Source organism: Terrapene carolina, unplaced genomic scaffold (assembly GCF_002925995.2).
Source record: "Terrapene carolina triunguis isolate 2854851 unplaced genomic scaffold, T_m_triunguis-2.0 Scaffold21, whole genome shotgun sequence".
Taxonomy (NCBI): domain Eukaryota; kingdom Metazoa; phylum Chordata; order Testudines; family Emydidae; genus Terrapene; species Terrapene triunguis.
The window spans coordinates 24,738,222-24,760,929 of NW_020664372.1; the positions used below are offsets into that span (position 1 = coordinate 24,738,222).

The 22,708-nt window shown below is 38.5% G+C and overlaps 1 protein-coding gene across 2 annotated transcripts in view; it reads right to left on the bottom strand.

Moving 5' to 3' along the window:
• NALCN (sodium leak channel, non-selective) overlaps positions 1 to 22,708 on the bottom strand; it is a 348,982-nt gene that overhangs the window by 111,880 nt on the left and 214,394 nt on the right. For both annotated transcript variants that reach the window (XM_024194179.1, XM_024194178.1), the window contains 4 exons: positions 21,138 to 21,305; positions 15,250 to 15,441; positions 5,180 to 5,317; positions 659 to 733 (listed from right to left, as the gene is read on the bottom strand). In XM_024194179.1, the coding sequence (XP_024049947.1) occupies positions 659 to 733; positions 5,180 to 5,317; positions 15,250 to 15,441; positions 21,138 to 21,305 (573 nt within the window). The remainder of the gene's footprint in view (positions 1 to 658; positions 734 to 5,179; positions 5,318 to 15,249; positions 15,442 to 21,137; positions 21,306 to 22,708) is intronic.

Here is a 22,708-nt window from a genome sequence, read left to right on the forward strand (position 1 = left end):
TGTCTCTGACAATATCATTCTTGAAAAAAATTCAGGTACAAAGGAAGAATAGCCCATAAATCACCTTTGAGCCCACAGCCATCCTTAGGCCAGTCAACAGCTTGTAGTAAACAATCACATACAAAATAAATGGAACAAATGAATTACTTTAGTCCCCAAAGCAAAAAAGAGCAATCCATCTGAAGAGCATTAATATGAGTTAATTTGGCACACCATCCCTAATTTAGGATTTCAATGTAAATAATCTAAGCAGGTGAGTTAACCTTTTTTTTAATATGTGAAAGAGGATAATTCTACACTAACTTGTGACACACAGTATTTTTTCACTATTTTAGAGCTTAAAAAAAGCCATTGATAAAATAGTTCTCCATTCCAGCCCTAATCCTGCAACAAGTTTTGTCACTGATCTCAATCGGAGCAGGATTAGGCCCTTGATCTCAATAACTATTTAGCTAAATGGATGAACTAACCTGAAATGTGAACAAAAAGCCAATAATGATAGGTGAAATGAAGCCATTCTAAGATGAATGTTATAAAATGTGCCATTATGTACACAAAATCTACATTTTTAGCAGGGGATTGGTGGGCATGATTACGCTCTGATGCAAATATCTTCCAGCATGAAAAAAACAAAAAAGAACCCCCAAAATACTCTTACTTGTTTAAGCTTCTTTAGATCTTCATCAAGTTCCAAGTTGTCCAAAATAACAGCAACAAACAAGCTGAGCAAAATCTACAAAACAATTAAAATATTTTTTAAAAAGTTTGAGTTCCCTTACGAAGCAATATTAAATACTGTGGGTGAAATCCTGACCACACTGAAATACCTGGGAATTTTGCCATTGACTTCAATGAGGCTAGAATGTCACCCTTTGTTTCTACTAGTCTTTTTATAGGTAGTATATTATATTTAGCTGTGTATACAATAATTAAACAAAATTACAATTTGAAGATTTTAAACTCCATGATCAATCCATTATTTATGTTTAATGAATATCCTTTGAAATGTACCTAACAGGAGAAAATCACTTAACATTAATCAAAGTAATTATAACAAGAAACAAAGTGTAATCCTGAAGTAGCTCTTAGTAGGAGAAATACTACAAAACTACGTTATGCAATAAATAATAAAGCCAAGTTTTCAGAAGTGCCTAAGTGGCTTATAGGCATAAATCCCATTTTTAAAAATATTGTCGGGATTAAGGAGCCTAAGTAGCATTGAAAGTCTATGGTGTTTAGGTGCATAGGAATGCAGACAGACTTCAAGCGCCGAAGTCACTTTTGCAAGGCATTTTGTACTGCCAGGGAATTCACCCCAAGAGGGGTTAGATGGTGGTTCTGCTGATACCCTCATTCGGGATTTCCAATAGAGAGAAGTAGCTTTCTTTTATGGCTTGGGCCCTGATGTGGCAAACAATAAGAGTGCTTCACTTAGGCACTTTTGAAAACTTGGCTCATACACAGGACCATGAAATATAAACAACATATTGGACAAATAATTTCTGAAAAATGTCAATCTTCAGAAAAAGGAATGTTCTTATTGTAACGTATTTGCTTGGACGATATTTAGGAGATTTCCTGCACTTGCTGTGAAGAGCATATTTAATAGACTATATAATTAAACATTACTTCATCTATTAGTGGTAACAGATTTCAGTCCTGAGGTTGCTGTGTTAAATATTAAAGTGGCCTTTAAAATGCTAAAGCAAGGCAGAATTCAGATATAGTACCTCTTCACTAGCATGAAACACTCTAATCATTAACAATTATCAGTGAGAATTTGTCATTCTGTCAGAATTTTATGGTATAGTAGTTTTTCTTTGAACAACCTGCATAGTCTATTATACTGTAATACATAAAGCCTGACCATAACAGTTAAGAAACTATTTATATTGGCATTTACTACTTACTGTTTACACTGAAGAGAAACACAGTAACTATTAAATAGATGGCAAGTTAGTACCTCATTATGTCATATATATCTATACACATATATATCATAGAATCATAGAATATCAGGGTTGGAAGGAACCTCAGGAGGTCATCTAGTCCAACCCCCTGCTCAAAGCAGGACCAATTCCCAACTAAATCATCTCAGCCCGGGCTTTGTCAAGCCTGACCTTAAAAACCTCTAAGGAAGGAGATTCCACCACCTCCCTAGGTAACCCATTCCAGTGCTTCACCACCCTCCTAGTGAAAAAGTTTTTCCTAATATCCAACCTAAACCTTCCCCACTGCAACTTGAGACCATTACTCCTTGTTCTGTCATCTGCTACCACTGAGAACAGTCTAGATCCATCCTCTTTGGAACCCCCTTTCAGGTAGTTGAAAGCAGCTATCAAATCCCCCCTCATTCTTCTCTTCTGCAGACTAAATAATCCCAGTTTCCTCAGCCTCTCCTCATAAGTCATGTGCCCCAGCTCCCTAATCATTTTTGTTGCCCTCCGCTGGACTCTTTCCAATTTTTCCACATCCTTCTTGTAGTGTGGGGCCCAAAATTGGACACAGTACTCCAGATGAGGCCTCACCAATGTCGAACAGAGGGGAATGATCACGTCCCTCGATCTGCTGGCAATGCCCCTATTTATACAGCCCAAAATGCCATTAGCCTTCTTGGCAACAAGGGCACACTGTTGACTCATATCCAGCTTCTCGTCCACTGTAACCCCTAGGTCCTTTTCTGCAGAACTGCTTCCTAGACATTCGGTCCCTAGTCTGTAGCAGTGAATGGCATTCTTCCGTCCTAAGTGCAGGACTCTGCACTTGTCCCTGTTGAACCTCATCATATTTCTTTTGGCCCAATCCTCTAATTTATCTAGGTCCCTCTGTATCCTATCCCTACCCTCCAGCGTATCTACCACTCCTCCCAGTTTAGTGTCATCTGCAAACTTGCTGAGAATGCAGTCCACACCATCCTCCAGATCATTATTGAAAACACTATAAATTTATTATTAAATAATAAATATTAATGAAAACAATATAAACACAAATACAATCAAGACACACAAGACTTTCATCATTCTCTTTCACTTCACCATAAACCTTAGAGCACTTATCACAAAACAACAGTTAAACCCAAACTTATTATTTGTTTAACCTCCTCAGTTCCCATCGGGATTTATAATCTTCACTTCCAAAATAATTTTTTTTCTTCAAGCCTCAACTTTTCCTCAGCTTCTATTGAGAAACCGAATCATTTATTTCCAACTCTCTACAGTCTTCTTTGCCAAGTGCATACAATTATCACTCCTCCTTGCTCTGGCTCCTGAAAGTTATTATTTACTTCTACATTTAATTGCTTTATTTTTTAGCCACTTACTGTTTATTCTTAGACCTCTTCTTGTTTGTTTTGGTAGCAACCTGACCCTTTCCACATCTCTTCACTGATCAAACATTCATTTTTCTCTTACATTCTCCCTCTTCATTTTTCAGTGTTGTTATTTCTATTTTCATTTTCTTTTGTCTCCATACAACTTTGTTCTACTATGATTTCTTTCCCCTTCTATAGTCTGAGAAGACCTGAGAGCTGAAATGTCAACTTTAACCATGTGTTCTCCCTGCTACTCAGATGCACTTTATTAATTGCAGAGACACTATATGGTATCATTCATATAGGGATCAGGCAACTGCAAATTACTCCTTGCAGTTTCCTTTCTACTCTTCCATTGTGTGTGGGGACAGGGTGAGTGTAATATGTGTGTGCCCATACAACCCCACATACCATGGAAGAAACCAACGGATTGGTATGTACAGGAGTATTCCCAGAACAGGGCTGAGGATGAGATGTAGGGAGGTAGCACAGCACTTGGGAGACTGACTGTCTTGAAATGGAGATATTAGACAAGGAAGGATGTGGCCCACTGGGCCAAGAACATCCTTTGCACTGTCAGAGAAAGGGGAGCGTGAGATTTCCTCATACCCCCCAATCAACTTTACAACATGTGTTTCCAAGTCCAGGATCATTTTCCCAGTTCCATATACATAAGCTGCTCTAGCCACCAAACAACTTGTGATTCCTGATGGCAGAGCAGGGGTCATCCCACACACCCCATCCGGCCTGATCCTATTCAGGGTCAGCTGGTTTGGTGAGGAGCTGGTTAAGTAGCTGTAAGAGAATCAGATGCCCCTTACTGGCACCTATTATTGGGTCAGCATTTTGGCCCATTTGAAAGAACTCATCTGCTTGGTATGGTGCAGGTGAAATTCTATAATCAGTGAAGCAAACAACAGAAAAGAGGTACATAGGTGTACATAGGTGAACATAGAGTAAGTCAGGTAAGAAAAGCTATGCTGTAGATAAGGTAGGGAGGTTCTGAAAGTCAGAGAAAGGAATGGAGGACAGAGAAAGTAGGAATAAGAATATTCTTATTTTTAATACAAAATATATGATGAGCACCGTGAGAAATTAGTGGTAAATGCATCTGTTATTTAGTCTCAGGGACTGATGGAAACTAAGGGGACCATGGATTGGATTGTGGTGTTCTCTGTGGTCAGCATCTGAAAAACAGTACCAAGGCCCTAACTTATCTAGAATTTTTGCAGAAATGCTTTCCTTCTGCTCTCTACCTAGAAAGACATAACCTTGGCCATTTGCAGCATACCCAGAAAAGATGTCTTTAGATATAATCCAAACTTCCACACAGATCCAGGAGTTGCTGTATTAATTTTGATTGTTTTATTAGTTAATATGCTGCATCGCATATTTCCCATGTGTTCATTTCTGCATCATATAATAGAAAAAGCATTGTACTGATTTCTAATTAACAATTTGTACCATGAGGCTTTAAACTTCTTTTCTTCAGTTTAATTACAGCTGTGAAGGGAATGCAATGAAACTGAAGAGGGCATCTCTGCATGATAAATACTAGCCCTTGTTTCACTCTGTGATCATTTGAACTATGAGGGCTCATGGTACTTAACAATTATAGTATTAGGTTACAGTGGGACTTAGGTCTTATGCAGAAAACCTCACACCAGAACAAAGATTGGCCACCATGTACCACAAAGATTAAGGCTAGATTTCATGATACATCAAAGAATTAATCCCATGTCCCTTCATAAAAAATTAAGAATGAGCACGGCAATAAGATTTAGTCAGCTGACTAAAATACACAAGACAAGAAATATTCAGCAATCTGCAGCAAAGGAAAGCACTGAAAATTTGCAGGTCAAAACTTACCAGTGTAGCAAAAAGATGATAAAGTATAAAGTAAATAGCAACTACAGGTGCCCACATATGTCCTACAGCATTAAGAGTCTGATCCATGACATCCACCCATCCTTCCTGTGTAAGGATCTGGAACATTGACATGAATGCCTACAGGAAAAAAGAATCACACATATATTATAGCTGCATGCACTGCATTAAAATAACTCTATGGAGAATCATCAAAGTTGTATGGAGTAGATTTGACAATCAGAAAATCCAGTTATAGTTATCTTGATCAACAAAGGAGTAGATTTCAATTCTGTGAATGAGGATTACATGCAATTTTCAGTCCAGAGGCAGAAACAAATAGTCCAATATTTGACAGAACCGTAACAGTTTACAACTGTAAACAGTCTCAACTTTCTTAGTCAACATGAAGCTTGATATCCTCCGTGGTTGATGAAATATAAAGACTATGGTGGGTTTGAGGATCAGTCAAGATATTGTTTCCAGGATTTTATTGCCCTGTCAGTTTATGAGTACGTCAGTTTATGTTAAGTACTGTTTTCGCTCTCTAAATAGGAAGCAAAACACTGGATCTTCATGTATGTAATAAAGCTGTATGATTAAATGAGTTCATAAAGGGATAAAAGTTCATTCATGGCGCCTGCCTGGCAAACCACTCCAGGTACTTTGAAAACACAATAAAAACTATGGCCCCTGTCCTTCAAGCTGTTACATGCAAGCTGATCTCCAAAAATATGCAAACCCTATTGACTTTTTACTTAGCACTTTTGGTACAGATTTTTCAGTGGCACTTCTAAAGTTCAGAGGCACTCAGCACCAGAGGTCAAACACCTCATTAACTAAGGGTGAAATGGTACATACCACATAAGCAGTACAGCTGGTCGGAAAATGGAACACATTTTTCATTGAAAATGTTTGAAATGTTTCGGCCAACTGTCGTTAGAAGCTTGGTAGTATATGAGGGACCCAGTTTATTTACAGATTTGTATGTTAAAACTCAAAACTTAAGCTGGATCCACCAAAAGACAACCATTAAATAGAGCAATGCAGCAGGTTAGGCAGATCCCATCTGATGCCATTTTCTTCATAACATGCAGGCCAAGGATCTGTTTAATCAGCACACCAATCTACAGTAGAGTTCATTGCATTAGTCTATACTCAGTGCTGGAGAGATGTGTGTTATGATTTTCAGGTCAGAGTCAGGCAATAACCTCAGAAAGATCAAGACAACCTGGGTCCTAGATGTCACTTCACAACCTAAATTCAGTGCTCGATCATGGACCCAGGCCTCCCGCTGTCAGCCCATTTGTTAATATGGAGAGCAGGATAATGGAGGCTTGGATAAATGGGATTCATTCTACTTGTATATGTTTTTATTTTTTCATAAAATGTAAAAACTAAAGATTCTCTGTAAAAATGTGAATTCTGTGTTTTTCCATGGCAAATGGGTTTCTAGGATCCCTTCTAATGACCTATATTGGACCTGGGAATCACCAGGAAGGATGGAGACCCTTAGCCATGCCCCCTTTTCCCTGGTCAGCTCTATGCCACCAGCAGATCCCCTCCACTGGGTTAATCTTCCCATGGCTAATTAAGCCAGGTGCAGGACAGCTTTATGCTGGTGGTGCGGCACAAAGAGACCACAGCATAGATCAGAATCTGGCCCAATATGTGAGAAAATTCTTTAGCTGGTAGGTCTTTCTGGTGTCCTACTATTTTGTTCAGCGCAGGAAAAGAAGAGTTACCATGGCTACCATTCAAGAGAAAATGTTTTGGTTATGATTGCAGCAAGCATTGTATGTTTTTTAATCAATACTATAGGACCACGACAGATAGAAGCAAAGACTGGTCAAGTACTATGCTCCTGTAAACGAAGTTTAGTTAATGTATCTAAAAAAATCTGCAGATCTTGTGAGTTTGAATCTTTGGCTGTGGACAAACTGTCTATTAAACTATTTCTTTTCCTTTTTAACTTTTGTTTAATATCAAGACTGAATTTCTTTCCAGATAAGCAACAATGGTCTGAGGTGAAATTTTACTGAAGTATAGAACCCAAAAACAAAGTATGTGAGAAATTGAAGTGAGAAGCTAATGATGTAGCTTGCCGTTACTGTTTCTCGATTCAACAGCTTGTTGTGATGTAGAGATATTTAATCTATGTTCATTGTACCTAGACAGCACAGTCAATAGTACTCACAAGCATTTCTTGTTGCATTCCTTGAGAAAAACACCAGAAAAGCCCTTCACACTAATGTAATCAACACATATTCCTGAAGAATGGTGTTTCATAAATGCAAGTCGAAATATTGTGGAATTTTTATGTCCTTGAAGGAGTAGCAAGTTAAAACACAGTGTTATGCTCAAAGCTTGGCAAAAATGCAATTGTGGTGTTGCGGTGTTCCATGTTTGACTCTCAGTGACTTCCATATCAAAATTGCTAAGTTTTTTAAGTAAAATAATTTCTCGAACCGACAGCTCTCCCAACTCAACATGGGTTCGGAGAGTCAGGCTGAGATTTTTCTTCTCTGTACCTCATGACTAGTAATAAAGGTTTCGCAGCTCAAATGTCTTCAAATTATATCCTGAAACACCTCTACATTCCTACTGCCCTCAGGGAGCTTGTGCAGATTCAGCTGACTGAAATCCTGCTAAATTTCTCATTACTGTTATAGTTCTGCAGTGCTAACTGGAGTAAGAAGTAGTAAACACATATTTGTGTCACTAGAGTAAGCACATATGACTCTGAATAAAACTATTAAACCTATCTGTTAAGTAAGATGGTGCCAGTTTTACACGGTCACTTTTCAGAGTTGAATCACACACCAAGCAAGCAAACTGAAAGTCCCAACTTCCTATGAGAAGTAAAGCAGGGGAGCACCCGGCATAGATCAGAGCATTCAGATGAGAAAGACACCCACCAACATTGGATGTGTTTAAGTGGCAATAATATCCCCTGTTCCCTTTCCTTTAGCTGGAGAGAGTTTTTAGAAGGAAAAACCCATTTGTCTGACAGTCTTTTAAGATGGTAATAACTGTCCTTTTTGGGAAAAGAAGAATTTAGTTGAGATGGGCTGCAGCTATCATTGTTGCTGTTGTTAAAGTCCGATTTTATTTCCTAAAAGACAAAACAAGACAAGCATACACCAGAGAGGACAGAAAAGAATAGTAAAGATAGAAAATGCAGCTTCTATCTCCGGCTTTAACTCTCACTCGCAAGCACAGGACATGGTTTTATCAGCCAGTCTGAGACCTGGCAAACTTGTACCAGCACTGGGCTGTTTAGGGCATTGCATTTAGCTGCCTCTCTGGTCACAGGCTTACTGTAGTGATAGAGAGTATGCAGTCTTGGCCAGCTAAGCCAGACCTTTATTAGACAGAAGGAAAAAAGAGAGACAGAGAAAAGAGGAAAAAATAAGGTTGGGAAGAAAAAAGGACATGTTGGGGCAGGGGGAGGGAGACAAAGTCTCACATCCCAGATAGTGGTTGGGATTTAGCTGGAGCCAGTAGAGGTGGTGATGACATCGGTTCCCTCTCTCTGGTCTGGTCTGGTAGGACATCTCTCAGGATTAGGACGCAGGTCCAGCATCTGAGGAGATGGTGGGGGTGGAAGCCATGCTGGTGGAGTTTGATCTTTCCCTTTCTCTTGTCTTTGTCAGTCAGCATTGTCGTAGCCTCCATCCATTTGTCTATCTTTTTGGGGGGACTCCAGAAGGGAGTGATGGATGGAACAACCCCCTCCCTCATTATTTTGTCCACCAATTAGGCCTAATTTTCAACATGCTAATTTTGATTTACTGATTTCTGATCCCACACTGTTCTTGTTTATCAGGCATGACCTTAATACAGTCCTTGAATTATATCAGACCTTTTTGTTTGTACTAATTCAGTTTGTCTCTCTTTTGCAACTTTTCCCATCAACATTTATTATTATAGGTTATTGTGACACTTTATGAGCTTCCACTTACTTTTTACAGCTGAGCTCACACTTAGGACAAATACATAGGCCCAGTTATCAGCTGCAGTATCAAGCTGGTGAACTCCACCCAAGAGGGGCCTTTTATTGACAGGGAGTGGGTGGGTGAACCAGTCAAGCTGTTCAGCCTCCTCTGAGCTGTATAACAGTGGTATAACGGGGGAAGGAAGACAATGGCCAAACCTCTGCCCAGTGTCACCTTCCCCCTGCCCACTGCTATCTGGAACTGGGAGGGGCAAGTACCTCTACCACTGCCCCCTGATCTTTTCAGGACCCAGCATGGCTGGACTTACGGGTGGGTAATGTGGGCAAGTGTCCAGGGTGCTGCCGTGGTCAGGGGGCACCATGGTTAAAAGGGTGCCAGTGCCTGGGCAGGGTCAGAGGCTTGTGCCCACTGGCCAGGCTCCACTCTCAACTTGTGGGTGGTTTGTTGGCCCGAGTGTGTCTCAGATTGGCAGAGGGGGCAGGTGGATTGGGCTGGCTCCCAGCTGGGGGAGGGGCTGAAGTTATGGGGAGTGTTGTTGCAATTTGCAGGTGAGGAAGGTCTGCTCCAGGGGTGAGCTGCGGGAGCCCCAGTGGGCCCGGGGCAGTGCACTGCAGGACGGGCTGGGGCTAGGACTGGTCTTGCCCCCAGGGCTGTGCCATGTGCTGGTTCATGCTGGGAAGGGTGCGAGGAGAGCACCAGGAAAAGAGCTGCTTCTGCCTGGTGTCTCACCGCTGGCACTCACCCTGGGCTGCCTGGTGCTGCCCACCTGCCAGTGTAGCAGTTCAGCAGCCCCAATGGCCTTGGAGCAGGGGAGGACAGGGTGTGCCCAGGTTAGTGGCGAGCGCTCCAGGGGGTACATAGTGGCATCCGAAATTGGGAGATGTTGAGGATCGGAATCAGTGGGGCTCCCTAGGCAGGTCCCTGGCAGTCACGAAAACACACACAGTGCCGGGTGTGTGCTGTGCTGTGCTTCAGTTTGTGCCTTGCAGCGCTGCCATCCCCCTCAGCGCTTCGTATGGTTGCCAGCCCAGCATTCTCGCTGCTGGTGCCAGAAACTTGGGGAATACAGTGAGCCAGCGCTGAGCGTACAGGCTGCCTGTGCTGTTTGCAGCAGTCTCTGCTGAGGTGCACACAGTCCTTACTGTAACTTAAAAGCTTCCCCAGTAAACTCAAGGTGTGTGATTGTACTGTGTATTTGTACTTAAATCCAAGGAAAGGGCACCAAAATACAAGTTTGCCCAGGGTGCCATTTTCCCTAAAGCTGGCCTGGGACCCGGAGGTGGCTATATCCTACTAATCTGATATGCCCACCCCACCGAAGCAAAATGTAAGGGATACTACATTAAAGTTATTCTAATTTACTTCTGGCTCACAACCTCTGTGTATGTGTGACTAATGATTGTTGAACTAGTTTAGCCTCTCTCTATTAATTATATCTGAATTACTTAATATTATTTCTCTTTTTTAATGGGAAACTTCCATTTCAATTATTTGCTTCAAAGTGTATAGATATCTTTCATATACGACTGCACACCCCTTTTCCCTGTAAAATCTACATAAATAAATTTTGTAAGTTGAAAAGTACCCTTTCAATGTGATGAAAACTTAGCCTTCCATTTAAAATTGTAATACATAATGTGGTTAGTTCTAATGGTACCCTTTAAATAAATTTAAATCTTTCCTCATATTATTAAAGTTCCCTATATTGCAAAAACATTAGTTTAAAGAAAATAATATGGCAGTGAATAATGATTTTGTGTTTAGTACCCAGCAATCTTTCTTTCAGAAAAAGATATTTTTAGTTGAAAGGTACATTTCCAACCATTTATGTTAAAATGAAATGCAACTATCTAGCTGACAGAACTAACAGCTGTGAAAATGAGACTTAGAGATTTATGCAAATGGGGGACTTCTGAATTAATTCATGTTATGGAAAAGACTGTCAGTTTCTATGAGTCTTTATGCACCATTACTTAATTAGCTGTTTTGATGATGGTCGTCAAACCGAATTTGTATGAAGTAGAAGATCTGCAAATAGGGCAGATCTATGAAATGTGTGAGTCAAAGTGACAATTCTGGTTTTTTTGTCCATCCATTAAATAGATAATGTCCCACAAATGACTACAGATGAAGGGGGAAATGTGTAGTTTTACAAAATCTAGGGTTCACTTACAGAGCACTTGTTCAATAAGTATGCCTATATGCAAAGTATCATGGGCCAAATCCCATTGGCCGTACTCATGAGCAGTCCCACTAAAATCTAAAATGAGGAGGATTTAGGACCAAAGTTGTGTAAATACTTGCTCTCTCTCCCGTCTCTCCCCTCTTCCTCCCTGCTACATACCTAAGAAAAATACAGTAACGTACTATGATAAGAAAGGTCAGCCTGTATAAACACCTCAATAGGTTTTACATAGTAATGGCTCTAAAGGGTAAAAAATTCATCATATAAGAATTAAAATAATTACTTTTTTTTATGATTGTGTGGAACTAATGTGTTTCTAGCCGAGCCTCTTTCAGCCTCAGCCTCAGGAGTGAAATCCTGATGATACTAAAGTCAATGGACGTTTTGCCATTGACTTCAATGGGGCCAGGATTTGACCATGGGTTTCTCTGTTATTTTGGACCCATTTTTAAATTGTGATCCTCTTTTCATTCACACTGGAGCAGCTAATGTTTGTCCCCAAGATTCAGTGAAATGCAATCTTCTTTCAGAGGTGTAGGTAACTATGAAACTGGAATGATCCCTTCTATTTTCTGTGTAGTGCACCTTGAAGTTTCTACGCAGTCTTAGCAGAGATGTTCAAAGACACAAATGGAAGTTTGGTACATAACTTATTTATACATTTCAACATCTCTTGCTCTCCGTACCTACAGTTCAGCTGCCCTTTTTTTCTCCTCAGGGCTCAATACAGGCTGAGAAGACAGAAACAGTGTTTTTTCTTTATTCCTGTCTTAGTTTGTTGTTCTCTTAAAGCAAATCAAGATAATTGTGACAGAGTATCTATTTGGATACAGTAACAACACTTCCCAGCAGTGATGTGCTTTTCAGTGTAGTGTCTGGCCTTTCACTTAATTTAGACTTAAAAAATATTGCTCAAATGGAATATTTTGAGCACTGTATAACGTGTAAACCAAGGCAGAATATGGCCAATAATGCTATACAAGACACTGTAGAATACTATGCTATTTTATTCATTTGGGGAGATGGTTCCTAAAAATACAAAAAAGATGGATCTGTTAAGAGCAGTATAGTAAACATCTGTATTTTCTGCACTTAGTATAGACATAAAGATGAAGTCAGGCCATCTGAGAAGCTGCACTGGTCAAAAGAACACTGAAATTTGTAACCAGAGCAACATTGAGCTTGTGCTTATTGACAGTTCAGACAACCATGTGAAAACATGCAATTTATAGGCATTAGTGAAAGAAGGAGGCCTACTGTTTCCAAAACCCATACTGTGCCTCATTGGAGGATATTTATGGTTAAGGGCGGATTTTATTTTTAGCCTACTGTTTCAGTGTCAGAGGGACTTTAGTGTTCAGGCTCAAAATTTACCCTACATTGTCATCCTTTTTGTAAGTGTACCAGTCCTCAACATTTCAAGAACTGCAAAAACCCACCATGTCAATTGTGCCTGCCATTTCAGATTCATTCTTGCATCAGAGCAAGCCCCTATAAATCTACAATAACACACTCTGCAAATATGTACCCAACGTACTTGCCCTCTCTGCTAGTAAAGCTATTTTTGCAAGCATGATTTGAAAATAATACATTCCAGAACCTTTAAACAGAATAATTTATAATTTCATGTGCACTTGTATGTATGTTTGCGGCAAGCCTGCATCTGTAGTCATTCAGTTGAACAATCTTACTGAAGTCAATGAGATCACTATGTTAACGGTAGTCCCCCAACCTTTGTCAGAGGGAGACACTTTAAAGAGACATTGACAGGTCAAATTTCACCCCAAATTCAATTTTCTTAACAGTAAATTTTAATTCGTTACATCAGAGGTCCAGTAGAACTACAAAAGGAAAACACACATTACCAATTATATTTCCCAAACCCTTATGCTTTAGTGAATTTGTATACAGTATAAAAATAATATTCAGAAAAAGAATAACTGAAGACTATTAAGTCAAACTATCATATGAGATGTATTTTAAAACATTTTAATTTAATTTCCACTGATACACTGCTATTGGTAACCCATCTTATATTCAATTGAGAATTCAAGCAGAAAAACATCAAATTCATATTTTTCTGTCTTTTAGCATCTCAATAATCTATTAACTGGAATAGCCTCTTTTGCTTTGGACTGTATATTTCAGTACCTACACACCTTTGCTAAAAATGAACATGTTAATAAAATAAATGTGAGTAACAATGCCCACATTAATGTAAAAGTTTACTAATAGCATGATAGAGCTTGACAATGTTTGTTTAAACTTGATCTTTCACAGATCATTATATCAGTTAAAATCTGCAAGTTGCTGTGAGGATATCTTACCTTGATTATGTAACTATAATTCTCTTAGGGATTTTCACTGACATTTTCATAGTTCAAAACTTAAACACATGCTAGAAATCAAGTACACAGGAGTTTCAAACTTTCAATTTATTATCAAAGGTTTTCCTAAAACTATACATTGGAGTTGACAGTACAGTATAACTAGTGGCATTATCACTGCAATTAGACAGAAGCCTGATTTTTTTTTTTATAAACCTGCCTCATAGCATTCTGTTTTCTCTCCGTTCTCTAATGTTTGAAAAAGAAACCTAATTATATTTGCCATGATCCTACTAACTCTTTTTCTAGCCAGGCTTGCTAGAATTGGAATTGTAGCATAACATTTCTTCCCTTAGGATATCTATTTTTTGTCTCACATTTGATGGCTAACATCCCAGACATGTAATAAAGGAGATCATTCGAAATTGTTGCTTAACTATTTTGTTTGTTAAATGCATGACTCTTGAGGCTGCCTTATTCATTCCTATTTAATTGTTCCAACCAATGCACTTTCACTAAAACAGATATACTATGAAACCAATATAGGATGACTGAAAGCAATAAAGTGTCACTGGAACCTATCCGTGTACACTCAGTCTAATATATTATTAAAGAAATGGCAGTATTTTCATTCAAAACAGTGTGTTTCACTAACTATATTAGCTCCAATTTCCTCTGAATTTCAGTCTCATTCTGATTTCATGTCATGCCCACAATATCCATTTATTTATGCCCAAAAGGTGGATGCATACTTTGGCAATGCAGACAGGTTTTACAACTATGTCTAAAATACACATTCTTGTGCATATCAAGAGCAACCATTTTTCATAATACCAAAGGTACATATAAGCTTGAAAGTATTAGCTATTTATTGGTAAATATCAGTAAACGTCGATTTCATTGTATACACATAAACTGGCAAAAATACTTCCATTGGTAATCAAAATTCTACAGATAGGCAAAGTAAGAAAAATGCTGCTGAAGAACTTACTAGAGTTTGAATTAAAGATATCTACTGTGTATATTTTGACATGTGATGCTGACAATTTGTGTTTTTTAATGTTTATAAAGCTTTAACTTTTTGAGTTTCAACGTCTACCATTATTAAGTAATTATTGCATGTCCCTGCCCCATAATTTCCCACAACTGTGAAAATTTTAAATAGATTAACATTTTAAAAATGCTTAAAAATCAAAATTGATATCTGTTGCTATTATAAACAATTAAAATTGATTTCTGCCAAGCCTAGTTATATATCATGTCCAAGTGGAACATTCCACACTGTATACACTATTCCACACATGCACACTTGCTCCAGTGTATCCTTGACCATTGTTAGACCCATACTTTTTGCTGTGCCATCATGTCTACATCTGTACACCCTAGACTTCCCTCAGCAACAGAAACAAATAAAACAGCCTAACTCAAACTTCTCTTTACAACTGTGGGTCTGCAGGAAGACAGAACCACACAACAAAGACCACACTGTTATTTGATCTTCTATAAGGTAATAAGATTTCATGGTGATGAAAACTAGATTAGACAGAAAGATAGACCTATAATAAGATAACTAGTGAAGTAGTCAATCCTTCTTATACTTACCCTTGGAAAAGTTGTAAATCTGTCCAGTTCTTCCACAAAGCAGAACATCTGTAAACTAATTGCTGACATTACAATTAAAAGGCTGGCAGTGAATACAACCAAGCTCCCAAGTTTTTTTCCAGGTCCAAATATCTTATACACAAAATCCTCCAAAGCAGGAGAAATCTTTATAAGTCGAACTACCCTAAGCACCTGCAAAGAGAGAGGAAAAGCTAAAATACAATTACAATCATATTAGTTTGTCTGATTATATTATGCATCAATTTTAATAGATTCACAGATTTTAAGGCCAGGGGGGACCTTTATGATCATGTATCTAATCTGACCTGCATAACACAGGCCAAAGAACCTCACCCAACAATTTCTGCATCAAGCCCATAGCTTCTGTTTGAGCCATAACATACCTTTTTAAAAGACAAGCAGTCTTGATTTAAAGATAACAAGTGATGAAGAATCCACTACATCCCTAGATAATTTTTTCCAATGGTTAATTTATGCTCCCTGTTAAAATGTATATCTTATTCCTAGTTTGAAATTAATCTAGGATGATGCAGCATTTTTATTAAAGTTTTCTCCTATTGCTCAGAGCCATGCGTTTGATAAGAAAATTATAATATTTTTAGGTTATTGCATCCCTTGGTATTTTCCCCTTTCTATATTAATAGCCTTGATCCACAATCTTTTACAATTCCAGTGGATCAATAAAAAAAAAATATGTGGCTCTTAAGAGAATGTATCTGTAACAGTGAACACTGGGTTATATATTCATGCAGAGAGCATGCACCTATATCCCCACAGATAGTTTGCCCATACAATGACCTAAGAGGAAGTTAACCCTGAATCTCAATGCAAAGAGCTGCATGAGGTACTATAAAATATTTCATTAGCTAACATGCATGATTGTTAATCATAGATCATTAGGGTTGGAAGGGACCTCAGCAGATCATCTAGTCCAACCCCCTGCTCTGAGCAGGATCAATCCCCAACTAAATCCCCAAATGGCCCCCTCAAGGATTGAACTCACAACCCTGGGTTTAGCAGGCCAACGCTCAAACCACTGAGCTATCCCTCCCCCCATACTGCATTCAATGAGAGACCTTCCGGTGACATAGTTTCTCAACATGGGGAGAATATCACCAGTATGCACAGCTGTCTCATTATAATTATTTTTATTATTGCTACCATATAGAATCCTAGTAATAGACCAGCACGCCATTGTGCTAGGTGCAGTACAAACACACAAGAAGAAGAGAGTCCCTGCCCCAAACAGCTTACAATCTAAACAAATACATGTCTCTCGTGCCCCATGGACCCTATACATTCTGCACATCTCCGTCATGGAGATGACACTACCAGCCGGATGTATCACAGCTGCCTTGTCCCCAGTGTGGGGTAAATAGAAGTCTTGCTTCTGGACACAAGCTGATGTTATGAGGAAGTTCTCTCTTCTTTTAGTGAGCTAGGTTAAGAATCCTGGAGTGACTGTATCATTTCCATGGTAAACCATGTGTTGTTTGCATGAGGGTCTAATGTGTTTTTTCTGTTGTGTAATTTGCATAGGCTACTGCTACCCACTTATTTATTTTGTAACAGGAACACATGCTCCCATGACGGATGCTTTATTACTGCTGCTTAGGAGGGCTTCTCTATAGCTTGCAACTTGTTCAGAATTCAGCACCACATTTGCTCACTGATTTAGGATGCTGTGATCATATTAGGAACAACCTGTGTACTTTATATTGGCTGCCCAGAAAGTGGTAGATTGAATTTGGCTCGGAACTGTTGATTTTTTTTAATATAGAATTCTCTCTTGAAGCGTGGCTGAGTAAAAATGATACCTTTACTCAACAGATCTACTCCTGGGGTGAAATTCTAGCCTCACTGAAGTCAATGTGAATGTTGATATTGACTTCAATGGGGCCCGGATTGAACCACTGGTCTGTATTCTGAGTCATGTTTTATATTTAATTGTCTTACCTAGCTTTCTTTTTTCTCCGCCTAGAGAGCTCTAACTGACCTTTAAGTAGCACATTAATCTTTATTGGTGCTATTTTGCTATTTCATTTGTTTTCATTAGGAGACAAATTAAATCTAGCAAAGTTTTACTGTAATGACATTTTTGTTTTCCATGCTACAGGCTAATACATACAAATTTTCTTTTTTAAGATTTTTACATAGACAGTGTGTACTTTTGGGGGTAAAATATATAAAGATTTTGTACAGCAATTCAAAATGAAAATTAAAAAAGAACCCATAAGTTTTGTTACATAAAATTTCTAAGACTGTCTCTCTGAAGATGTAGTTATGTTTACCTCAGAAGGTGATTCTATAATATTTTTCCCCAATAAAAAACACCACCTTCTGCCTTCAAAACACAATACATTCCATTCCATTCCAAAAAAACCCTTTATAGGACTTTGCTGTAATACATAAAACATGGGAGTCTTTCCATTGACTACGAAGGCCTTTTGGATCAGGATTGCAGAAAATTTGCTTTACTGTAAATTATGCTACTTTTCTGTCACAGAGTGGTTTGCATGTTGCTGTGAACAAGAATTAATATTGACATGCACAGGGAGGTGGTTGGGAAGGTGAGTAATGCCTAGTGTGGTGAAGAGTAACTGATGTGTTGACAAGAGGTTATCTGTGAAGGCAAATAAATAATGTAGACTATGATAGACATTAGGGAAGACTAGGAAGGTCAAAAAAAGTTTCTGTTTAATAAACCAGAGAGTATTCAACAAGGAACTCTTTTTAGCTACATTTTTTTGCTTGACTGGGAACACAGCAACCCTGTCACCATTAATATTAAAATATCTGAAGATCTGCCTAACCTCCAGAAGTATCCCTGTGAACATTACTTTTTGACCTTAATCGAATTGGAGATATGTTACATAGCTTGCTAGAAATCTGCTTGCCTCGGAACATGGTGTATACATGCCTGCCCACTGACAAAGGTATTTTCCAACCTCCGTGTCATTTGCCTGCAAGGGGATTTGGCTTGTGGAATGTGACTCAGATCTTTCAGTGTAGCAGGTGCTTCTGCTTATAAACCGTATGTCTTTTCAGATAGATATTTCAATGAAAACTACATCCTAAAAAAATTCTGTGCTGAAAGAGTAAGTGCCCCAGTGAAGTCAATGAGAATTTTGCCAGTGACTTCAACAGGGCCAGGATTTCACCTGTAGTGTTTTAAGGTAACAACAACAACAACAACAAAACACTGTCCCAACCACTTAACATTATTTTTAATAAATAAAAATACTATTTTAAGTTTGGTTTCAACATTGTTTTAATCTCTGTAATTTAGGAGTCAGAAATTAATATCAATACCTGAATATACTTTTAGTGCTGCTCACTTCTGTTTCACTAGAATTATGCTGATAGTTACAGCCCTGTGAAATCTTTTTATAATTTTTCATTTTATTTCTCAGAATTTGTTGTTAATTCATTTTCTCGGGTCCTGTCCCCAGGGCGGTAAAAGGCCCTGGGCGTGGAGGGGGTGGTTGTCGGTTGTAGAGTGAGCCTGCATTCACCATGCAGCAGGGGCTCCTGACCCATGAGGCTCAGCCCACCTCCCAGCTCCAGGCATTGCGGCCTGGTGCATGGGGTTGCAATGCAGTTCACTTTTGGCCCACCACCCCACCGGTCATGCTGGCAGAGGAGTGGCCTGGCCAATCCTAAGTGGTGTTGTGATCCAGTCTGGCGGGTTAAAATGCCTACACTGGGGAGTTTTTCATTTTATGTCATTTTAATCATTGTTTTTCATTTTATTTCATGTTATTTTGCATTTGCAAGAAATACGGGGCTGACTCACTCTATGTGTCACCATGAACTATTTTCTTTTAAATATAGAAGCCATGCAAATTACACGTTAATCCTTTGTGAAAGATTGGTCACAAAGTCAAGGCGGGGAGAGATTTTTCAAAAACACTCAGCACCAGCCCACTTCCGCTCTCACTGACGTCTGTATTAAAACTCCCATATTGCAATGGGGATATAATTAGGCCAACAGCGAGTGCTTTTAGATAATCCCACCGCAAATGTATAAATATATGAAAAAAGATCTCTCTAGACAGATATTATCCGAGCAAGAAAAAGAAGGAAGGACCAGATACAGACATGAATTTTCCCCTTCTATTCTATAGAGTTAGTGATGACCACATTTATTTTGTCCAATATGTAAAATTTATATTTTAATATTCAAACTTCCTGGAAAGAGATCATAAATTGTAAGTGGATTCTGATTAAATAAATATTCCACCAGTGAGTTATGTGTTTGCTACTTGTAATATTTGAGAGTTCCAACTTACTGTTGTCTGATTGTTTATTTTACATTTGTGCCATAGAAGTACAGTGGTTTAGTTTAAGGTATTCGTTTTTGTATGTTTGAGAATTACATCATGCCAATTGAGTGGCATTGTTCTGAGTATTCTCATAGCATGTAATCTCAGCAAGATCTAAAGTGCCACAATCTAAAAATATTCAATTCCTACGGGGCTGTGTGCCAGGGTCAGAGATTTTGTAGTCTTGCAGATTTTCCTGACCAATTTTGTAGAATCGTATAAAGAGAATGCGAATAGGCTTTGTGCAATTTTTCACAAACTGTCAAAGTTCATTACTACACTTCAGCAGACCGCACTATGTGTCATCATAGTTTATAATGCTTTTCTGTAAGATTTAGCTATGTCATTTATTATTTACCCTTTTTCATTATTAATTACTAATCTCTTGCTTTAACTCATTTCTAAATAATAGATGGATATGAATCTGTTCTAAATTTTTAAACTTATAAATGCAACATATATCACTGAAACTACTGTGAAGGTATTTTGGTCTCTCTAAACATCACTGTTTTACTTGCTATTATCTGAACTACAATTCCCAGAATCCTCTTATACCTAAAATGTCTGACCAGTCTATAAAGCTGTGTCCCATAGTTCTCATGTAAGGTTGTAATTTTCCAATGTCAAAATAATTGTTTTAGCCTTTTTAAAGAAAAGATTACTAGACTCAGTAACTGACACCTTACACTTGAGATTACACTATAATACAGTGAACCTATGGGTCTTTTCCCACAACTAGATTGACCCTACAGAACATATTCATTCAAGAAGGAGGGACAGAGAATTAGTTGGTCTGGTGACTAGGCTGACAGAGGACAAATGTGAACTCATTTACAACCTGAAAATGGGTCAACCCCAAGGAATCGTTCTCTCTTTGTGTTCCACCAGGGACTTCCATCAGGAATGGGCAGGACAGCCCCAATAAATAGATTAGAAATAACTTGGTGATTGCAAAATGCCAGGATCCAGGATGGAGCTGGGGAAATGGCTTTAGAAGACCCAGAAGGTACTGAGGTAAAGAATCTCCTAGTTAGGGAAGTTATGTGGGAAGGTGACAGCTGGTAGAGTAGTGTCTGTGGAATCTAAAGCAAGTTTATAGGGAACTGAGAGCCAGTAACAAGCAAGCCACTTGTGGACATTAAGCAGGAGCCTTTAAGATGCAGTGGGAGGAGATGCAGTAAGAAGTGGTGTGTGTGCAAAGCTGAATGGAGAATTGTGGCTAAATTAGACCAAAGCCAGGGTGAAGCAGTGTAGCAGAAGTTGGAAATGAGAGCTGCAAAGAAGGAGGATTGGGGGCTGATGTGCTTACTCAGATAGAGGCCTACTCTTATAAGGTCTCCCTAGAGCCACAGATTTAAAAAGAGACATTTGTTTGAATTATTATTATTTTAAAGACTTATTCAAAGTGACGCAGCAATATGAGAACTCTGGAAGAATCAAAGGAAAGCACAGATGGGAATACGTATTACTGTTCGTGGATAACATTTTTAGTGTGCCTGAACAAGGTATTTAAACAGAAATCTTAAAATTAGTTGACTGTACCTGAAAATATGTAAACTGGGAATGGTAGAGGTCTGGATAAATATGAAGAGTAGTACCAATTACAAGCAGCAGTTCAAATTTGTGAAGAGATGAGCTGATATATCCAGTAAAGCCCAAGCACCAGATCTTCAGAAGAGCTTCTAAGTCAAAGAGAACTGTAAAAGCAACCTAGGAGAATACATAAGAGGAAAAACAAATGTTTCAATTGCTGATTCAAATCATGGCTTTCTATGTCGGAGTTCACACCTTGCCAATATTTGAAATGATGTCTACTTGAGGATCTATATAGTAAAGGAAATAGCCGGAATAACATTTAGCAAAAAATTCTGATGATATGTGCTGACTAGCCAAGCAAAGGAATAATGGCCTAGATTCATCAAAATGGATGACAGGCATTTCTCATTTTTCTCATTTTTATGAACAAATGGCACTTATTTGTAAATTCTCAAACGTTGACTATAAACAGAGCATTCAAATGAAAATGATAGAATTCCTGTTTGTATAAGATATAGCGTACTTTCACAGAGATGATAGAGCAAGTTGATATTTCTAAAGTGTTAATTTTCTATAAATAGAGGTACTCACAAATTATCACTAAAACTATTTGTTACAATTAAAAAAACAGATTAATAATAAAAAATATTCAAATTTGAAAAACCATACACATATATTTCCTTTCATTCATTGGGTCTAATGTTCTCCCAAGCTTGGCAAATTCTCAGTTGGCCTGAGCTGGTTGCAACTGGATCCCACTCAGGTTAGCTTGATGGTTCTAAGCTATTTGAGATTGTTTGTTGAACCTATAAACTTATTAATATCAGCTCTTGTGGATGATCCTGTGCCTGGCCAACAAAGTTAAGTTTGAATTGCAGCTTATATCACAACCCCTTATTTTTACTTGCTCATAGGTCTCAAATATATTCGCAATATGAAATTCATCGTTTTTGGAGAGTATCAGACCAATCCATTTAACCAATTTTGAGTGCTCTGTGTGTGTCTCCCAAGAGAGAGAATTGGCCAGTACAATATGATTAGATATTTTGCACAATGCATAACAATGGTTGAACCAATTTTAAATATAACATAGATTGGACAGATCTAAGGAGCAAGCAAAGGTTGAAAGAGAACTGACTCAACAGTTATTGTTTTTTTATGAACATTTAATTTTTTCCCCACACATGCACAGAAATAAACCAACAGAAATGGGTAAGGAAAGATGGGATGAGGGTACGATTGCCAATTTTGGTTGGACATATTCCTCGAGGTTTCATCACATGATAATCTTTAATTAAAGATTAATCTTTAATTCCTGGAGACTCCAGGACAATCCTGGAGGACTGGCAACTCTAGATGAGGGTTAAAACAAAGGAGTAATAAATCTGGTAAATTCTGCCATTTTTAAATGGCGATATATGTAGGCAAGAAGTGTTCATAGGGGAGAGGGTGTGAGGTAGGAAGTGACAGGGGAAGACTTGTAGGCAGGGGCAGAAATGTGCAGTTCTTACAGGGCCGGCTCTAACTTTTTTGCTGCCCCAAGCAGCAAAAAAAAGCGCCGCCCTCCGAGCCCCCCC